At 37.2% G+C, this 22,509-nt stretch overlaps 1 protein-coding gene across 1 annotated transcript; it reads right to left on the reverse strand.

Moving 5' to 3' along the window:
- Positions 1 to 1,204: 1,204 nt before the first annotated feature.
- On the reverse strand, positions 1,205 to 22,175 carry LOC117375001 (Na(+)/H(+) exchange regulatory cofactor NHE-RF2). The gene is made up of 7 exons (XM_055223803.1): positions 21,961 to 22,175; positions 21,552 to 21,877; positions 20,850 to 21,134; positions 7,189 to 7,407; positions 3,692 to 3,845; positions 3,393 to 3,511; positions 1,205 to 3,050 (listed from the first exon to the last, which is right to left on the reverse strand). Exons 2-7 carry the CDS (start codon positions 21,765 to 21,767, stop codon positions 2,886 to 2,888), a joined length of 1,158 nt encoding a protein of 385 aa, XP_055079778.1. The 5' UTR covers positions 21,768 to 21,877; positions 21,961 to 22,175; the 3' UTR covers positions 1,205 to 2,885.
- Positions 22,176 to 22,509: the final 334 nt, after the last annotated feature.

Raw genomic sequence — 22,509 nt, forward strand, 5'->3', positions numbered from 1 at the left:
TTCATTAGTCCAAATTACAAGTACAATGTTTTGCAAAAATAAATAAAAAAACATTGGGCTGAGTGACACAATCCTTAATCAAAACTACTCTCATCATGGGAAATATTTTTTACATGTTGTTATCACATTCCACACAACACAGATTTGGGCCCAATAACACATTACAAAATCGTTTCTATAGGCCTACCAGACAGGGTTAAGAAAAGTAAAAGTAAAAGAGAAGCCATGCAATCATCTATCATCATCAATAGGAAGTGGAGAAGTCCGAACAGGCGCAGAGAGATGGACAAAAAGTGCCCACCTGTGGCGCTCTATTCTTTCCTCTGTTCTGTCGGTTGGACTGCTCTGAAATTGCACACTGGCGCTTTGAACCGGCCCCCAGACTTTGATGTGCTGCCGTCACAACTTGGCCTCTCCGTGACCTCCAGCCGAGTTTGATAATGTGTCCACCCGGTTTTGTGTGGCCACATTTGAACAAAGATCAGGTAGTGGTAGTGGAGGGGACTTGCAATTTATTTCATCAAGGAATGGGCTGCTTCCTGGTTGTTGTGTTCCGCCCTCTAGTGGATGATCTTTAAGTTTCTCGTTTAATAATACTATTACTGTCTACCTACCAGAGCTCAGGTGTATGATGCATTTGAAAATACTGTGCACTACACGGATCCTGGAACAAATATGGCCACAGTCATTTTTTTCTCTACATGTCTATTCAAACCTCTGCTCGCAAATAATTGATGATAAATTGTGGTAAGCCTATGTTGCCTGCTGACAGATAAAATTTGTAGACCTATGCACTCATTTATTCATAAGATGTATCTGTTTGAGTATTGTACAGGAATACTCCAAAATTCTCCAGGTCAGTATGAAAACTAATTTGTTGAATGATGCTGAAAACTTCAAGGTTGATAACAATTGTAGGGCATAATAGACTCTCTATGTCATTGCTTCCCACCACACACACATACATACTCACGTGCACTCTTTTGACCTTTGTTTAACCTCAGAGCAGCTGCTCAGTGGAGAATTCAGAGAAAACTGAAACTGTACTCCTGCTGCATAATCCACAGCCAGCCCATGACAGAAGGGTAAAGAAACACACATTTGTACTTACAGGTCAATTTATGAACTACAAAGCTAATATGAATGTCACCCTTTATTTAAAAATGCAATTTATTGTATGTTTACATATTTACAATGGAGGGTATGTGTCTTTACAATATGGAGAATATTGATTGATTGATTAGAGCAGGACACATATAGAACACACATGAAATATATTAAAAACTGTTATGTAATATACAGGCTGCCAAACATCACAATTCCCTTGAAAAAATGACTCCAAGTTGTATTTTGCATTTTATTTTCATTTTGTTAATGGCCATTGTTGGTGTTTTTGAATGACACAAAAAGTTATGGTCTCATTCTAGCTATTGGTTTGCATTAATTGAGTGATAGCAACAAAGCTGTTTCCATGAAATATTTTTGTCTCTGAAGACTCTATTAAGTGACAATTTATTAAATGGCAAAAGATTTGTCAAATTTTTTGAATGTGCTGGGATCATGGACCAGTATCAATGATCAGCAAACAGACAGAGGACAACAAAGATGCTCATGATAGTAGATTTTCCTAATTTTCATCTTATGGAAGTGTCTGGGGAGGGGGAAGTTGAAACAGCTGTGCTCTCATAACCTTGCCCAGAAGAGCTAAAGATGGAATGAATCGTTAGGCCTTTTTACACAATACTGCCATCTGGTGTTGATGAGTAAAATTATACAGTCAAAACATTGCCTACAACTCCTTTGAAGTTTCTGCATACAAAAAGATAAACAGCAGAGTCTGGCTTGTTGTCAGGTCACTGTGGGTGGGCTGTTTAGTGCAGTGGTACATCTTTCTTTCCACAAAGCAGTCTTTCCAAAGCGTGTGAACATATGTATAACAGCTGTCCTTGTGTGGCAGTAATCCACTGTAAGCTCTATGGCTCCTGCAGTCTTCCTCTGCAGATCCTCCCATCATCTATGACCTCACTGTTCACACTATGCCTCCAACAATGGACCAGGCTCGCACCTCATTTAATGTACAACTTTTATAGTTATAATTTACCAAATGTAAACTTCATATTAACAGCTGTACTCACATTACAATGCGTGAATATTATACTGTATTTAAATTCATCTGCTATCCTTTGAATAAAAGGCTGTCCTTTGCTGATCAGTCAAATAATACTGTGGAAAACATGTTTTAAATTCAAAGAGGGAAAGTTGTAGCCCATAGTTTTAATATCTAAATGAATTCAATGTTAAAGTTGTTGTTTTATTACTTGATATTTTGCATAGTGCATTAACTGGTGGTCATTTCTTTTACATTCTGTTTGCCAATATGGACTTATTGATTTTTTTTATAAGTGGTGTTTCCCTGTGTTAAAAACTAATGGACAATGTATGGAACTAGAGAAATACTCGATTTAATATTCTTAGGAATCTGGAAGAATATCTATTCAAGAGTAGTAGTAAGGTATTAGTGTTTGTCAAAAATGATAGATACATATATATTTTTTGCATTTCTTCTGTATGTTGGTGTGGTTTCTGTGTTTTTAACAGCAAGTTCATTCACAGTGTTGTGTCCACAATTTTCAACAAAAATGTCTTCATATAAAAAATAAATTCACCCTTTCAGTCTTTGAGGGCAAAATTATGATTGTAAAAAAGTGTTTAAAACTGTCTTTAACTTTTAGGCAAGGTAAACATATGTTTGGAGCTGTCTATAGAGTGGCTTAACATCCATTGCACATCCTTTGGTCACATTTCATTACAGGAAGAGATTGTCTTCAGTTGGATAGGATCAGCTTAAGGAGAAAATTTTGTGAATAACCTTGAAAGAAAACACTTTAGAAATTTCTGAAAAGCTCATATTTCTTCATCCAGTCCATCTGTGGTGCTCTCCTCTTTTCTTTGGCATGAATTTTCATTTTTTCTTCTGCCGCTGTGGCGCTCAGTCGCAAGCCCATCTCAGAGAAAGGGTCCAACAGCTGGCTTCCATCGTCATCAGCCAACTGGACAGAGACACATCAGATTTACAATTCAGAGTAAATCTAGTACAAATAAGTATTATGTGGAGGTCGACATATGATACTGACTTAAAATAAATAAAATACAACTATCTATTAATATGTTTTATATTTCAGTTAGAATAGTTCATTAACCACATATTGGGATCTTCAATGTCTAATTTCCACTGAGTTTATGAAACAGGAAACAATACACTCAATACTGCCATCTGGTGTAGATAAAGATAATCCTTTAAAGTGTCACTATTGAAATCACACACAAAACTACATGATGCATCGAGAGAAAAGAGAGGTGCTTTCATGTGGCTGTTCAAAGCGCAACCTCACCTGCGTACTGTTGCCGTGGCTGCTGAGGTCAGACTGCGTGGAGCGGATGGACTGTGTGCTGGAGCCTCCATTGATCTGAGGACTGGGCTGGCCATTGCAAACGGGAGGGCCATCATAGTCTGCAAAAGAGAAAAACAATGGGGCAAACATATTGAGTGTTTCTTTGAGAGATACTAAATATTTGCAACTTGCTGAATTAATTAAGCTTCTGAATGTTATTATCACCACTTATAGAAATGACCTTCCCACTCACCCACCCCAAAACATGTTTTTAAATAAACATTACTATTGTTATTTACCTTTGACATGATTAAGTGTTGGCGTAATCCCTCTCCTCTTAAAGTGTTCATCTGTCTCTGGATCCACCACCAGCAGCCACGTCTCATCTCCTCCTCTTTTAATGAAGGCCACCACTTCTCCATGCCGCATGCCCTCGATGTTGACACCATTCACCTGGACAAGCATCAGGAGTCACTAAGTAGAATTTGCTATTACTGCATCTAGCACAGATGCTACCCATATCATCAAGGCACAAACAAACCCCCCTGTTATAAATTATTTGCCATCTGTATGTTTATAATAATAATAATAATAATAATAATAATAATAATAATAATAATCCATTAGGATGTGCCTCTACATTCCACCAGCAGAGGGAGCAATTACCAAAGTAATCTTAAAAATGGGTGAGGAAGCTCAGGCATCGGATTACTCAAGTTGATATAATTACTAATTGATTATTTTGAGTCAGTGAGTAACTAGTTTCAAAATTTCGCAAGATGTCATTAACAGTCTGAAAGACAAACCAATTCAAGCATTTGATGTAATATATTTCTGGAGATTCACAAACAGCCGAGTTACCCTTGAAATAGCACGTTTGTAACACAACAAGTTAGTGCTGTTAGTCAATCCATTATTGATGGTTCACCAGGACTCCTGCTATAGGCAGTTTCAGATGTCAGTGTCCTCGGGGGAATTTATTTAAAATTCACTACTTATGAAAAGCAAAGTGTTAAGTAAATACCTACAAGGATGGAACTAACCCTAATTTTACACAAAACAATCAATATTTTGAGCTTGTCAGAGGTTAAATTTAGATCTTAGGAACAGGCAGAATGGTCCGCTGGGAAAAAGGAAAGGTTAAAGCTATAACTCAAGTAATAATATGCAAAAGTGCAACATTAACACATGCATTCTTCATATCAGTGACAGTTTAGTCTGTCTGTCTGAGACCAGATCCAGATCATCAGTTAAAGACACAGGCATCTTAGTATCTGTCCAAACAACAGGTGTCTCACAGCCCCACAGTAGAAGACCATCCCACTCGAGACAGTACAGTACATGCTCTGTCACTGGGCTAATTATAACACATGGTAGCAGCACAACAGCAGCGGCACAGAGGCCACTTTCTCATGGGACAGGCTTGTCCTCTGGGAACCTCCTAATCCAACAGTGTGTAGGGAGAATAGAATTACCACTGCTGATAGAGTTTACATAAGGGGCTTTAAACTCACTGTATGCACTTGTTTAATAGTCTGTTTGCTGGCATAGTCACAAGTTAGTCAAATGAGCTTTATCCAGTGTGACATTGGTGGCACATGATTATCATCACACCATATACTGAAATAATTCACAGTATAATACAAATATAATATAAATACGTAATAGACTGCCAAACAGTTCAACAAAAAGCTCAGTAGTCAGTTTGTAGATGTTTCAATTCATGAACCTTTCTTGGATACAATACAGCAGATCATCTAAGAACACAATAAAGTGTTAGCACTACCTTTCACTGGGAATGATAAACTATAGAAGAGACAGACCAGTCCAGGACAACGCTATGAATTCAAGCCTACAAAATATATGGGTGTTCTCTGCAGCAGCTTACGGAGTGTTAGGCTCTCTGTCTGTTTGAAAAGCTGATATTATCCAGACATGAGTACACACCAGTGACCCTTGAGGCATTTATGTGAATCGGGGCAAACACTGAGAGAAAGCTGATCATACAGGCTATAGAGAGCCCCGTGTAATGGTGCATGGAGGGAGCACAAGACTTGGGCATCACAGGAGAGCGGTCATGGTCATGCAGCACTAATGATAAGAACAACCAAGTAGCAAGAGATGACAAAATCCAAGTGGACCCAGTAATTATAATAACATGGACATTGTCAAAATCCAACAAAGTCCAGCCAAAAAAGATCTTATGTTAAATTAATATGCTATGGGTTCACAATTACAGAGTTCAGTTTCAGCTTTCCCCTGAACTAGGAATGTGCTGACTTCCATCTTCTGTCCACTGAAATCTAAATAGATCTACATTCCACTAAACTATAGCTTTAAAATATATAGGCTCAATATAAGCTGTTGTCTCAGTTTTATTGCAGTCCTGTTGATTCGTCCCTCAGTCACTGATGCAGGCTGAGGTACTGCAAGAGGGGTCAAAGGTCATGGGAATGAAAGGAAGAACTTTTTATTTGTAAATACACGATGATAGAGTATACAAGAGTTTACAGAGTTCCAAAGAAGTTTACCACCACTGAGAGCGGAGAGTGAATGAACATGGACTTGGAAACTAGTAGATGCAATCCTTCATTTGTCCAGGAGGGGTCCATGGTAGAAATGGATTCAAAAGGTAGTCTTCTGGATAATGTTTTTGAAATCAAGACAAATTCTAGAGACCAGTGTTGGATTTATAAACAATCTATTTTCAAAAACACTGTCCACCTTTAAAACCTTTTCTATTATGTAAAGCAATTTTGAGCAGATTATTTAAAAATGAATTTTGGGGTAAGCCTGACTTTAGATTTCTATGTGGACGACAAATTGATCTAGTTACAATTTTGAGCTTTAGTTCAAATGCAACTGCAATACATTTGCTGCTGTAATCTACATTTTTGAAATGCAAATTATGAAAACTAACATGACCTTTTTCACTTTCCGTATATCTTCTGTGTCAACATACCCTTCCATTAGTTTTTTATCAGGAGACATAGGCCCCCACTGTCTCTTCCCATCAGCCCTTGCTCTGACTGCTCTAGCTCCCTGTCACTGGCCCCTTGTGCACTCAAACAGAGCCACTGCACCGCCTGAGTTCAGTTATATGTTTAGAGAGGGCCCTGATAGTCCCCACTGAAAGGCATTTAAATTACAACTGGGTTTAGACAAGCACAGCACATCTGGGTTTCATCAAGCGGGGGGCAGAAGGTATGAAGTAATACATGGACACAAATATTAAAGCTATTGTGTTTAATGTTTCACTATTGGATTATTGTAAAATGAAAAAGAACTTGCATATACATACGTAACTATATTTGCAGAAAAGGTCCCTAATGTTTTTGTGTATGGATTGAGAAGATAATTTCTGGCCAGAATTCTTCACTGTTGCACAATAAGGTGAACGTCAATTTCTAGGGTCATAGTAGTGATAAATCTGCTACAGATAGTGACACATTCTGTATCATTGAAGAATATATAACCAGTTGTCTCTAACACTGGCTGATAGGACACAGACTCTCAAAACTAAGGCTCCTTTTTTCCTATTTTGTAATAGTAATACATTTTGTATGGCGCTTTTCAAACTTGAAGATTTTGACTCAAAGACCATTTTTCTATTGTCATCTCAGAAACACAGACACAATGCTAAGTTCACTTACCTACTAATTGCCTGCACTCACTGAGACCCTTTCCTTCTCACCTCTGTAACCTTGTACTCATTAATTGCAGAAAAACAGACCCACACAGGTAGTCTGACTATGCTGAGATTACTCCACTAAGATTGCGGCGTCCTAAGTCTTACCTCTATTAGCCTGTCTTGAGGTCGCAATCCGGCCTGGTCTGCAGGCGATCCAGGGTCCAGAGAACGGATGTACTGTCCCGGTCTGGAGCGGTCACTGTGGAGGTTGAAGCCATAGCCTGTGTCTGAGCGCGCCATATGACACAGGCGAGGGGACAGGTCCGGCGTTTGGGCGAGAGCTCGCTGTGCCTGGGCCTCTGCCTCCATCAGCGCTTGAGCCTCCTGGAGGAAAGACGGAGGCAATATTATCTAAATCAAATAGAAGTGATTAAAGTATTTGTGAGTGTCTTTCAGATCTTGAATCACAAAACATCATTATAGAAATGCTAATTGTACAATAATGTGAACACATAATTTTCGTACTTGTAGAACATATGTTAAGGCCTATTTTTTCATTATACTCAACCAAACTGCACAGCACACCTTGTTATCAGATTTAGAACCAGCGATCACAACTACATGAGGTACAACAGCGTGTATTTGTCACATGTAAGTCTTTTCAGTAGTACTAGGCACACAATGACATCTCCAGCTTTTCACAGAGGGAGCTATTATACTAATATAACAAACGGTCGGTAGTGGTAAATCAACAATTTGCACATAAAATCTTGTTCATAGGTTTTATACGTAGGTCAGATAGAATTGATGTCACCTTTCCTTTAAAATACATTGAACTCTGTAGAGACAACGGCGCTTGGATCTATGGGTCTGAAAAGAGACATTTATAGACCATGAGTATGTGTGTTGAGCTACAGAATGATCACACTGATTTGCCACCTACACACTGTGCAATATGTGCAGCAAGAGTCATAATCGCGTCAGTTGAAGTATTAGCAAGGAAATAGGGGCCAGTGTAGAATGCAAAGAGAATGCCGCAAGGCAAGTTGTTGTTAAAAATACTTTGTAACGAGTGGGCAGCAGAAAGAGAGAGAGTTGTATTAGAGTTGATGTTTACAAAGTTGGGCTGGGCAATATTAATTTTCTGAACCCATACAATACAAACTTTTAAATCATTGCCATTCAACACAGTTTCTTCCTCCATATTGTGAACTCTGCTTCAAACCACATGTTTTCAATGACTGAGCATTGGCTGATTAAAAAGTCCCAAGCTGAAATGTGTCCATCTTGATTCGAATTTGATTCATTGCACAATCCTATTACAATGAAAAGTCTATACTCCATATGCTTTCTATTTCCTGCCCTGAATGGGGGTCATGGGTTGGGCCGTATGGGTAAATCTGTCCAGGGATATAAAATACATGCTATCTACAGTCGAAAAATTTACTGTCCAGGGAAAATAGTGCAGAAATAAGCACGTTTGTGGGGCTAACAGCACCAAAGCAGAAGAGAAGGCCAGGAAGGAGAGTGTGTGTGGGAGGCAAAGAAAATTAAATGCAGTGAGCGAACTGAGCGTGCTCCAAAAACAGAAAAGACCAGAAGATTCCAGTGGAGATGACAAAAGTTTCCAGAAAAAGCAAGACGGCATAGCGGTTGTGCAGTTGACATTGTTTGAACTGGTAAACATAACATGCAATGGCCTGTCATAATAACACATTTTAAAGTGTGATAAATGGCTGAAGAAAATATAAATGATGAATGATAACTCTGACTTCTCTTATTTATACCATTGGCACAACAACCCTAAAGCAGGATTATCACTCAAAAACAATACTAAAGATACAATATTGTAAAAAAAAAAAAAAAAAAAAAAAAAAAAAAAATGAGCTGAATAAATAAATTGTAGATTGAAACACACTAGTGGTAAATTTATGTCTATGAGTTATTTATTAAACCTTAAGCTCAAATCGTAGTACTGACAAATAACAAAAAGTTTCCAACTAGTACAAATATAAAGTACCTATGATAAAAATGATTACTTTTGCTTCATGAATCATTTGCAGAATGATGCATGTTGCAGGGGCCATACCATCACCTCAGCTAAAATCTATTGAGTTTGAGAGTGCCATTGAAATTGAAAAGCTTATTTAAAAAAAGGTTTTCATCTGCTATCACAATACCTCTCTCAGAACCTCTTCAACAACATTTACCTGTTTGTATGATTTGTGGGTGTTGAAAACCTCATGCTCTTTGTGAACAATGTTTTGTGCAAAAAAAGTTTCCCCTTTGTCAGCAAACCATGAGGAAATGAGGTTGGCTATTTTTCCCAACTGGACAATATAATAAGGAATTAACTGCAGATTTCTATCAGTCTGAACATCTATGCAGGGTTTGTTTAACACACAAACCCTGCATATTTAGGCTGTTCCACCCTGTAAAGTCATGTGGTAATACAGGTGCTCCACAAGGTAGCTGTTACCATAAAAACTACTGCTTCATGACATCACAAGGTGGAACAGAGCATTTTGAGCATTGGAGATGTTGACACCTTAATAATGCAGGATTACTCAAACGTGTGAAAGAAACTAAACACAACTCCATGTATGCTGAGGTAACAACATTCTAACATGGTAAAAAGCTCACAAATTATATAAGAGAGAACCTTTAAAAACAGCGGAAAGTTCAACATTAAACCAGTGCATCTGTGATCGTTTAGTGTAGACTGAACAGACAAGTCGCCAAAAGGACAGTCGCAGGAATTCTCCGTCTGCTCTGACAATCAGGCTTTGTGTTGCAAGTCTATGAGAACATGTGGGAGAATACACAGTGAGTTGTGTTTTCCTATTTGAATACATTAGAATAAAACCATGCATATCTTCCTCTAAAATTAATGGCCAAAACAATAAGCATTGATCATGGCTCAGGCTGAGAATGAAGGGGCTGTTCACCATTTCAACTAGACCAAAACCAAAAGAAAATGCTGAATGTGCTAGATTTTTATATGACATCCCATTACATAAGACACTACATAAATATTAAGTGCATTTTTATTTATTTTTTTTCATTTTTTTTAACCAGTATCCATTTCTATGCACATTCTGAAGTCATGTATATTGTACAATTTTTTGGAATGAACCATCATTCCATATTAAAACAATGTTTAATAAGACTAATATTAGTTGTACTGAAATAGAGGAAGATATCCATGTAGCTGCCCCTCTGCCTTTTAGAAGTGCTGCTGAAAAAAGCCCCAATGCATTTAGTATAGACGCAATTTGATATTTAAACTGTTAAGACTTACAATTCCCAAGAGTGTGATTGTACATGATTTGTTCAAATCAAAATGTAAAATTTACTACCATTTATTACATGGCCAATACCAGTGCTGCAAATTATATTAAGTGTATTAAATTTGCATAAAGTTTTGACTAAATGCTCCTATTTGCAGGTAACACACTGGCATTGGCTTTGAGATGCTTCGATGAAATTAGATCTGAGTTCGTTGAATAATTGAGCACTGGCCTACTGCGCCAGAAGGATCATGACCGCTGTTACCCTTTCACAGTCAAGGATCAGGGTCCACCATGGCCTATGACATAATGACATAACATACAACTATACTGGCCAATATCACTTGATGTATGTATTACACAGCTATGGACATAGCCTTTGAATGGACACAGCATCGATGGTCAGCACATGGTCTATTGGGCAGTTGTTTTATGTTGGGGATTAAACCTAATATCCCTATTCTTGTTCATAACAAGGTCGAGTTTCCTCTAAATCCTCAGTCAATGGATGTGGACAGGCTGTGGAGGTACAAAGAAGTCAGAACAGTGCTAAGTTAAAATATGTGTGTAGGAGTCAAGAAAGAATGCAATGGAACAATTTAAATTTCCCCAAAGACTACTGTGATTAATGGTTCCATGTACAATTTTATTGGTGTTGGTTTCCATAACTCAAACACTTCCCATATCAAAAAATTCCAAAAGATATTCTGGTGCGTAACTGCATCTTAGTTTGGAAAAAGTCAGAGCGGTTGCTATGTAGACCGGTTCAGATTCTGTGGAGTCCATGAACCTTTTCAGCAATATACTTTCGGTCAGTGGCCTAGCAGTAAAAACAGCAAGTGTATGTGTATATATGTGTATATATGTGTATATATGTGTATATATGTGTATATATGTGTATATATGTATGTATGTATGTATGTATGTATGTATGTATGTATGTATGTATGTATGTATGTATGTATGTATATATATATATATATGTATATATATATATATGTATATATATATATATGTATATATATATATGTATATATATATATATGTATATATATATATATGTATATATATATATGTATATATATATATGTATATATATATATGTATATATATATATATATATATATATATATATATATATATATATATATATATATATATATATATATATATATATATATATATATATATATATATGTGTGTGTGTGTGTGTGGGGGGGGTGTATATATATATATATATGTAATATATATATATATCATTGTATATATTTGTTAGCAGAGGAACAAGTATTAGTACAAATAGAAAAAAATATAAATATGATTTAATAAAAAGTTATAAGCTGATATGTATTAAAATGTGTACATGAATGTAAGTAGCATAATGTAATGTCAAAGTCAAACAACAAAAGCACATGGGACATTTGTTGATGTCATGGCTGCCACCTGTTGCCATGGAGAGAGTGGAACCAGTAAGACATGTTCCTGTTCGTCAACACTGGAGTTAAACAAAGGTGTAGTCAAACATATTTCCAGTGCACTGCGGAAACGCCTGCATTCATAAAAAAGGCTAGTGAAATACAGCAAGAGCAACACAATTAAAGCATCAACAAGTGGACTACTTTTCAATATCATACTTTGGGACAAGTGCTTTGTTTTTATTATAGGTCTATAAGGTATGCTGCCCACATATCTGGCAAAAGCATAAAAACAAATACCAATTTTGATTGTATTACCCCTTGAAGACTTATATTTACAGTTATACACATAGATAGTTACTACAGCTAATACAACCTGCTCATCTTCTATGCGACTTTAACTTTTCTAACTTTTCTTTTATAATAATAGTAATGATGTCCTTATAAAAGTAGTAGGTCATTTTAATCATGAGAAGTCTGAGCTGAGTTGATAATCATAGCTTCAATATTCTCCATGTATGTAGTGTGGCATGGCTCTTAGCCTGTGCCATGCACTCTAGACAGATGCAATCTTATGTTCTCAAACTCCACTTAAGCCATTCTGAGTAAAAAAAACAACTTAAGCAACCAATTAACTGCAATATAGCCTAGAAATACAATTCCTGATTCATAAAGGCCTAATCCAAATGGAAAATAGTGGAGACCAGACTTGTATTCATGATGCAAGCATAGGTTATAGTCATTCTTCGAGCTTTAAAAAAATATTTGGGGCATGTTTTAGAAGCAAAGCTAGTTGTCAACACATAAGCTTTGACATTTAGGCAGACAAGGCTCACCATCTGTCAATCTGGTTAAAACAAACACAGAAATGTCCAGTTACAACACACAATATGTTCACTGAAAGAGCAGCTGATCAGTGACAGAAAACACACCACTAGATTTCATCAAAACAGATGCTCCCCTTCGTCCAATAACCTTCTATGAAATGTGGCCAATTCAGAAGATAGCATATCCCTCTGTACCAGATCACATCATGAGAACGTTACTGAAATGATGCAGTGATAATGCAAGTGAGGAGAAGAGGTAACAGGTGCTGGCAATCCACATACAATTTCCACCTGCTTCTACTGTACATTTTTGGCAAATGCAATTCAGAGGTGCAAAGTAACTAGTCTTTAAAATATGATGATGTTCCAAATGCTTGTCTCAATGGAAATGTAATGCATGGTACTGCATTTATCTCTACGGAGAAAAGAGTAGCGACATTTTGTTTTGTTTTGGTTTTTTTGCAATAAAGACTTTCATTGAAAAAAGCAAGAACATCTCCATAAAGACGATTGGGTGGTGGACTCTCCACCAGAAAAGTTACAAATGCTCCTTTAAGTAATTTGAAATATTTTCTACCACCAGCACAGAGTAAATTGAAACAACAGGTGTAGTGGTAGCAGTGATACGTAAAGCACTAGAGTGCACTATTAATGAACTAATTTTACTTCTTAACCTAAGTGGTATTCCTTTAAGGATATGTTCACTTGTATTTTTTGCTTTTCAAATAGATTTTGCCTCAGAAATGTCCAGAAGAAATGTTACATTTAAATGTCAGAGACTGTGTGGGCTAGTAATGACAGTGAAACATTCAGATGATATAAAGAGGACAGGCACAGAGCAGGTTTTGATTTTTGTATGAAGACAGTTAAATCCTATATCATTTTTGGGTGTGTTTTTGAGGACAGCAGTTGATGTTGATGATGTCACATGAGCACGAGTCCACACCCGTGTTATCTGTGTGCAGCAGATAATTTGCTCTGGCAGAAGCAGGAAACACAGACAAACATATCAAATACAATATTTCATGAACATTTTTGCACATTTATTTGCATGCCCCTGAAATCTTATTCATTACAATTAGAAAAAGTAAATGTCCCTGCCCCTAACTGGTAAAGAGGTTTTGCACAAAAAGTTCAAACCAGGACCCAAGCACACCCTTATATATATATATATATATATATATATATATATATATATATATATATATATATATATATATATATATATATATATATATATATATATATATATATATATATATATATATATATATGTATGTGTATATATGTGTATGTGTATATATATATATATGTATATATATATATATGTATATATATATGTATATATATATATATATATACATACATACATACATACACACACACATATATACACATACACATATATATATATACATATATACACACACATATATATATAAAACAAACTGTAATAAATAAAATAAATACAACATAAAATCAAATACAAATATAACCACCCACTCTCGTTTCAAAGTATGTGCGACTACAGCGTGTGAACTGATGGTCTCTCCTCCCACACTTACAGCAGGCAGCAATTAAACAGCCAAAGACATGGAAGAACCTAGTCCAAGAGCAGGACCAATGGGACATCAGAAACTAGCACACATGTGAACTGTGTGTGGGAATGTCCAATGGTCTGCAGCTGTAGCATTGAGCATATAGACAGATGAGTAGGAAAAAGAGCATAGTCCTTGTGAAAGTGAACACATGTGACTGACGAACTCAGTATAAACTAACTACCCACTCCTTTAATGCCTCTGAATTTATTTTTAAAAATCCTGTTGGATTTTGTACATGAATTTATATGGGAAACATATTGACACACTGAAGGACTTAGACTACACTGGCAACAAATAATTGTCCTGTTTTGATAGAGATGAAATGACAATTTTCAAGATATGCCTGAGAACTAGTAATAGTAGTAGTAATAGTAGCATATTTCAAAAAGCTTTTTGCAACACCTATACTTCTTTACTAACAAACTGATGGCCTATTTGGACTGCTTTAACCTTCACTACTAACACACAAAACAACAGTACATTCCCAGATGACAAAACGTCATTGAAATTATAGTTTTATATCAAAAGGTTTAATTCATTTCAATCCATTCTGAAAAAAACAATGAAGATTTAAATGATTTGTTACAATTGTTCCCATCTTTACTGTTGTCGTGGTAAAGGTATTTGTTGAAAAAAGAGACTTCTTGCCCTCTGCTCCCTAGACGAGCACCCCCTCAGCCTCGTCCCTCACTCTCGACATGTTTTCAGTCCAAGAATTTGGTTTACTCTCTTCTCTGGTCACATGTGGCCCCCTGCATCTTGATCTAACACAACTGGTATTCAAAGAAGGGGGAGGCAAGCCAGATGTTTAACAAAGACAAATGAATAGTCCCATAGTCATTGTGACTTCATTTATTCTTCATGGTTCATAAAATACATTAAATAAACAAATTCATTTTGGACAATAACATCAGTGGCAAATATATAGTCAGCAGCAACAAGTAATGCTCATTTAAATTAACTGCAATTATTAAATGATCAGCCTGGGCCTTTTCAACTGAGAGATGTACCACCTCAGTAAAAGCATAAGGTTTGGAGCAGAGTTCAAATCATTTGAGGAATGAGTTGATTACAAGTCTGTGTTTATGCACATGAAATAAATAAGACTGAAAGCCGCTTTTAAATAATTAAATAAAATAGTTAGTCTTGATCACTCAATATGACAAACAATGGTGGTGCTAAATTGCCCAGCCCAAGTTTTAATATATTTTTGACTTTTACATTGGCAAGAAGTGCATAAGCAGCCAGGTAAGGGCCACTTTGTCCTGTTAAGATTGACAATTAATTATTATTATAATATAGAGCCGAAGTGTCACACATCTGGTGGCTTTTAGCACATGTGGGTGGCACTGACAGGAAGAAATGACTCCCAGATGATAAGACAGGCTAAGTACTGACGGAGCACCTCCAGACTGCTGCTAAACTGCTTTCCTCCATTAGAGCTGACAGGAGGCAGCTTTTTCCTATTATCCTGGGCAGGGAACAACACTGAGCCAAGAACATAACAAGAAAGAAATGGGACACTCACAGCCATCACGCTCTTTATACTGTTATCCAGAAATAATGTGTTTTGATCAGGGGCATTCGGAGGATTTCATGCTTAGAATGAAACTGCTTCCGACATTTTTGGTCAGCTAGTCACAAGAGATATTGAAGTAATTTTTCTTTACTCAGTTATCACTGATAAATATGTTTTTAAAATCTAAACATCACTATTTGTGTTTATTTAGTCCTGGCCTTTGACCTTTGCACTGTGACCCCATGTTTCTTCCAGAGCACACTTTCTCACGCAGATCTCTCTCTAAACATGGAAATGTTTAGGCATGTTTGGTTGTGTACATCTTTTTCTGTTTAGTCTGTGGTGTATAATCAACTCAGTTTGTCAGACTTGGCACCTGTAACACACACAAGGCCTCATAAACAATAGGGATGGTCCAGTGCAGATTCTTTCAGTCGATACAAATATCAGATATTTGTTATGCTGTCTTGGCCGATATCAGAAATATATAATATTGGTTATCAATGGGATAATAATAAATGAAGTTACTTCTGTAGTCAGTGCTGCTCAGAAAGGCAGATGGAAACAAGGCTATTAATATGCACAGAACACCACCACTCATATTCATACTAGGTAGGTGAAGTTCTCAACAATTTTCCCAAGTACTGGATGCCCTCCACATGCCATCACAAAAAGCAACAAAGAACATAGATGACTGCTTCTCCTACTTCGGCAAACTACTTGACAAATATATTTGCTTGTTTCACCACTGTGTGTAAAAAAAGCTCATTTCTTTACAATTAAGAGTCACTTTTTCTCAAATTGAAATTTGGTTTACTGCTTACTCATCTAACAATATCTTGAATTGACAGTAAAAGTTTGAGTACTCCCTCCTGTGTATATTCTCAGACAGAGACAGTACTAACTGTGTTAACAGATGGATTCTTCTATTCTATTGGGACCCGGCAATCACTTAACAGCTATCTGCAAATCCTACCCACCATTTACAAAAGGTTATTACATGCCAAAGACAAGTTCATGTCTCTATAGCAGCTGCACTAAACCCATGCTTCCATTTAAATGAAACAACACGTGTGTAAATTTCAGATATTTCAAATAAATCACACTATCCACACTTTGTTCACACCTCTTAGATTACGCCATGTTGTGTGCTGACCGATATGGTTATTCTGATCTCCATAGTAACAGCTATGGCCTGGTCTGGTGCTACAGACGAAGTGCAACAGCAGTAAAAGAACATCAACAAAAGCGCAGCAGGCACATGTGCAGAGGAGCCCTGAGGGAAGGGGATGGAGGGGGGGCTGCAGAAACCTGACCCATAGAAAATACAACAACTTCCATAAAACCCAAGAACATGTCTCTACTCCAGCAGTGGAGTAAAACGAATGGTCACGTCTCAAATGCCTTTATACCACAGCACAGCCTAATGTGCATATATATATATATATATATATATATATATATATATATATATATATATATATATATATATACACACATACACACACACATTATAATTTTATTGATTGATTGATTGCACCTGGAGATAAAGATATAGATATAAATAGTTTGTTGTTAAATGGGGAAATTACAGCTGGTGGTTACAGAATTGATAAAAAGGGAGACTGGGAGAGAAGATGTTAATTGAAAGAAAGTGTCCAGTGTTACCGAGTCTCAAAAATATTGTCCAAATTTGGTTTATGAAATTGAAATAGTATGTTTCTAAAATTAAATCAAAGTCAATCATGACACATTTACAGAGCATGGGAAGGTGTCTTTGAGAGCATGTTAAAAAAGAATCCAGTGAGAAAGTGACACCCAACACTTAATGTTACGACAAACCACACCTACAAAGATGCACCTGATCCAGCTTTATGTCTGAGGCAGAGGAAAAGTCATGAGCAGTTAGACAAGAGGTGACGCCCTGGGTGTCAAGAAGGAAACGTAATACTCATTCTACTCATCTGGGAGGTACTGTAGTGTCTCATGTTTAGAGACCATTTTAAATATTGAAAATAAAGTGGAGTTGCTAAAATCAGAATATACCGATCTTTTGTCTATTTTTTGTCTCACAGCAAATACAGGTCACAGTTACATTTTCAACTATAATAGAAGTAAAGTTGCCCCCTGTTGTGCTAGGCAGGTGTGACCTTAGGAGAGAGACATTGGAACTCTGAATGTGATTCTCTTGACTACAATCCCATAACAGTGTTTGTGTGAGTATTGGAAACCCAAATACACCACTGTGTATAATAATCATTAAACAGGCAATATCCAACATTACTTTACTTAATACTTCAATTTCATACAATATAATGGGAAAATGCATTGTATATTATATATTATCACTATACTATCTATTTAGAGCTATAAGTACAAATGCATGTGTATTGTGTGCTATGTTTTGCATGTTATGAACAAGTGGATTATGCTGCTTTAAGTATTTTTACAGCCGTGGCCATAAATTTGATCTGGAGTAAATGCATCTGTACAGTTTTATAGTGTAAATAACTCCTCTGGTGGAATGGCTTTGCAATAACAAGTCTCTAATCTACAAGAATAATGACCTAAACTTTGAGTATGTCCTGTTATTCAAAATGCTTTTAGTCCAGTCCCACTGTTTGATTAAAAAAAAAATCAATATTATCATATTATTATCATCAACACTTGTTGCACATTAGAAAACATGCAAAAATTACTAGTATTGTTTATTTCAATAAGTATACAAGTCAAAACTATGCACAAGTTAAACCAAAAAAGAGCAAACCTGACCTAAATAAACCATTTTACAATCACTGAAAAAATAGGACTTAAATATATTTTCCACTATTCTGCAAACCCTTCCTAATTCACTAACTTCCTGTATCCTGACTATCCTTCACTTTTTATTCTTTACTATTTTTTCACTCTGGCTGAGTGTTGTCTCAGGTCCAAATACTGCTTTTATTGTTAACTGTCTGAAAACTAAAATATGAGAAGAAATGTGCTGTCCTAAACAGTTCTACTTTCCTGCTAATCAGATGAGGCAAAGAAAACACTTCATGCCATGAAGTGGAATGGCCATGGTTTACAGCTGGCAGTGACAGATTGTGACAGGAGTTATTGGGAGATTTATTTATATATTTTGTTCAAATAACTGTTGTTAATAATTGGGCACAGTATGCTTTTCTCCTGCTTTTGTTTTGGTCTCTGGCTGTTGCAATGGGCAAACCTCATGACAGTCTGTCATACACATATGGAAAGACAACTGTGTCCCAGATGAAAGAGCTTTTCCTAAAGATGAGCCTGAGGCATAGGTTGGACATTTGAATTACATTGCTTCAGGTATACTTTTACTGAGTAACATGAAGGAAAACATGTTATATCAATCTATTTGGTGTCATTTTGGTGAGTGTCCTGCATGCTTGTCACATTTGAGTGAAATTTATACAATTTTGTATTATTAAATTAAGTTATTACCAAAGTTAGTTTATACAGCAAAACATTACAATCCTCAGTGTTGTTTGGGTCTCTAAAAACAACTTGCCACTCGAATAGTTGCCCATTGAACATTCATTTCTCCCAATCATTTTTTTTTTAGTATTAACGCAGTGTTTGACTTATAAAAGTTAATTTCTTTCCAGTCTGAAACCTCTAAATACTTTCCTGTCTGCAAAGTATATTGGCCACTACCATTACACTAACATTACCCTACCCAGCCCACAGAGCTGGGTGAACAAGTCCACAGTACCAGCACTTATTTAAAACATTGACTGATCGGCCTCGTCACATTTCTCATAAAAAATGCTTGCATATTGGCAGAGCAACACTAAGTGAAAACACATGTTCCACAAATGTAGGGAGGAGAGGCCTAGTGAGCTGGTTCTGTTGATTGGAACTGTGTGAATCGAAAACCAATTTGATGAGTACCAGCCAGTACAACAACGCAATGAGATCCACATCCGGTATAGTGTGTCAAGATAAAATAAGCAAAACCTAGTTTACCAAGTGGTCCCAAATGCCAGCTCTCTTTTGTAATTGACAAGTAATTCAAGGCAGATGTCCACTGAAATAAACCAGATACAAACCAAAATAAACACACACTTTTCTCTACAATATTAATCTAAAGTGAGGGACAATAGGGAGCTAGGAAATCTAACCACAGCAAGAGTTGTTCATAGATTTTTTACAACCTTTGTGGGTTTCCTGTTTTGCTGAAATTGAGCTATGGTTGTCCCACCTCCAGATTCCGCTCTAGTGACAGGGACCAGCCTTCTGACCTCTGCTGTTCCCAAAGGCCTTTGACCTTGTATCTGGAAGCCTTTTTGAACTTATCACATCTTGCCCCCCTGGGACACATAGGATAGTTCACAAACGCTGCTTGCCATATGCTGAAGGACTCATAACAGAATGGAAACTTGCATGACATCTTCTAATCTAATCTTCGACTGGCAAATTTGAGAGAGAAAACAAGTCCAGAGGTGAAGACGGTGCTGAGCAACAGAGGAGTTGACTCATTACCTACAATCTGCCTACTAACATGTTTTTAACTCTCTTTAGGGAACTACAAATTGTTTCTTTTTTCACTAAATGTTCTTCTAAACTTCTTGACTATAGGTCAGCAAGTTGTTGAATTATTTTGCTTTTGATTACTCTTCTGTAATTTTGTTACACCCAATAAATTGCAAATGTAATGATTCAGATTTTGAAATTATGGTTAATTGATCGTGTAGGGAACACTGCATTTGCATTTGCCCTATACTGTAATGCCGTTGGGACAAGACATCAGGAGAGTCCTCAATCCTGATCTACAGATTGGTCAGGACAACGTTAGCTGGAGGATTAGCCAAGTGTGCATGTTTACATCGATGGGTGAGACTCAAGTGTCTAAAGAAAACCCACCCAGACACAGGGATAACATGCAAACTAGATATTGCCCATGTAGAATACATTATTGATGGTTTTTAGACTCTACAATGCAATGATGTCATGCTCCCAGATGGGAGGCAAGAGCTGTTTTTTCCTATAGATTACACATACTTTTCATTGAAATATACAAAAGGCAAATACATAAATTAATCTACTATTGACTAGACCCTAGAATGTGCTAAAATACAACAAAAGTCTGGCCGCCCCTTCATCTGTATTAAACATTATTGGCCTATAAAATGTTGTCATCTGAAACTCAGCAATACCTTCTTGGCAGCCTTTGACGGTGACCTCCTGGTGGGCTTCTGCACAGGCTGCTTGGCCACAGAGCCGTTTTCCCTCTTCTTTGTGGGTGTTGAGGGGGCAGAGGGTGTGCTAGGACGTGGGGAGGGAGCAGGGGTAGAAGATGAAGAAGAAGACTGGGTTCCACCTCCAACAATAGCCATCTCTTCAGTTGCTGTGAGGTGCAGACTGCGCAGACTTTCATACGTTTCCTGGTCCACTACAAGCAGTCTAGTCTCATTCTCTACAGCTTTAATCCGTTGTACCACCTGAGGGAAAAATATGTTCAATCAATGTAAACATAGAGTTAAAGCATGTCATAAAAGTGTGTTGTGTAAGCCTACATACACTGTCCTTGGTGTGAAACAGCCCCTTTTAAAGTAAACAGACTACAAATAAATCAAAAGTACACCTGCCTAATTGCTCAGATAGTTTCAGCTAAGAACATTTTAAAAGCTCCTCGAGGGAACAGAACAGCGATCATGCATATGCTAAACAATTTGTCCAAAGACACACTAGTAGTACTAAGCTACTTTTGACTACATTACCATCAAAAGACATTTAGGCAGAGGGGTGTGTGAACAATGGAAAAGACTCACTGTACTCTATTTACAAATGGCAGAGGGGGTTGGAAAAAAAGTGTGTCAGGATATGCAAAAAATAAGTCTGTAAACATCAGTTCTTACCTGATGGTGCGTTTCTCTCTCCACGTTCGCCCCATTTACTGCCACTACTCTGTCCCCTGCGCGCAGCCCGGACGCCTCAGCTGGTGACCCAGGCTCTACTTTACGGATGTATTGTCCACTTTTCCCTTTCTCTCCATGTAAGTGAAATCCGTAGCCGTTGTCCCCTTTTGTCATGACACAAAGTCGCGGTCTCCGCTCGCTGGACATTTCCCCCATGCTCAAAGTCTTTGAGGAGGTCAATAAAGTCTTGAACTATGGGGCGCTCAGCAAGGCAAGCGCTTCAGTAGACTGTCACATAGTAAAGGCATATCTCCACCTACGATTCTCTGCCAAAGGAGACACAGTACAGTCTAAACAAAACGAGAAAGCGTATTCACAATAAAATACAAACAGAAACAGAAATGATTACGTTTCCAGGATGAAACGTGCAAATGCTGAGCCAAATACTGACACTTTTCCGTGAAAAGGCACGTCGTGACGTTTTCTCCATCAACTCAAGTCCACAAACTCACCAGGCGCGAAACAGTCATCATTTATCCATAACAACAGGACAAGGGGGATATGCGTTCAGCTTGAGTTTGCGCAGGGTTACCCCAAACCGCAATAGCACCACCTCTCTGGTGCACGGCCACAGGTTGTATACTGTCAAACACGAGACCAAACTGAAGCAGGTATTGTGCAACACTGCCCTCCAGCGGCAACTGAAGCATCCATACTGTGTACAAATGAAAACGTTGTAATCTTCCTCAGCTTTTACTACAAAGTATTCATTCCTTATCCCCTTATTTTTTAATTTGGTAGTGTAACTATTGAGCTTACATGATCCTGCGTGGAGAAGCCGGACTATGGGGATATGTGTCTGTAAGCGTATCATTGTGTATATGATATTTTCAATGATTATAACAAAACCCACATCATTTTATCTTACATACCTTTCATTTACAGCAATGCAATGTAT

Source organism: Periophthalmus magnuspinnatus, chromosome 8 (assembly GCF_009829125.3).
Source record: "Periophthalmus magnuspinnatus isolate fPerMag1 chromosome 8, fPerMag1.2.pri, whole genome shotgun sequence".
In the NCBI taxonomy this organism is placed as follows: Eukaryota; Metazoa; Chordata; class Actinopteri; order Gobiiformes; family Gobiidae; genus Periophthalmus; species Periophthalmus magnuspinnatus.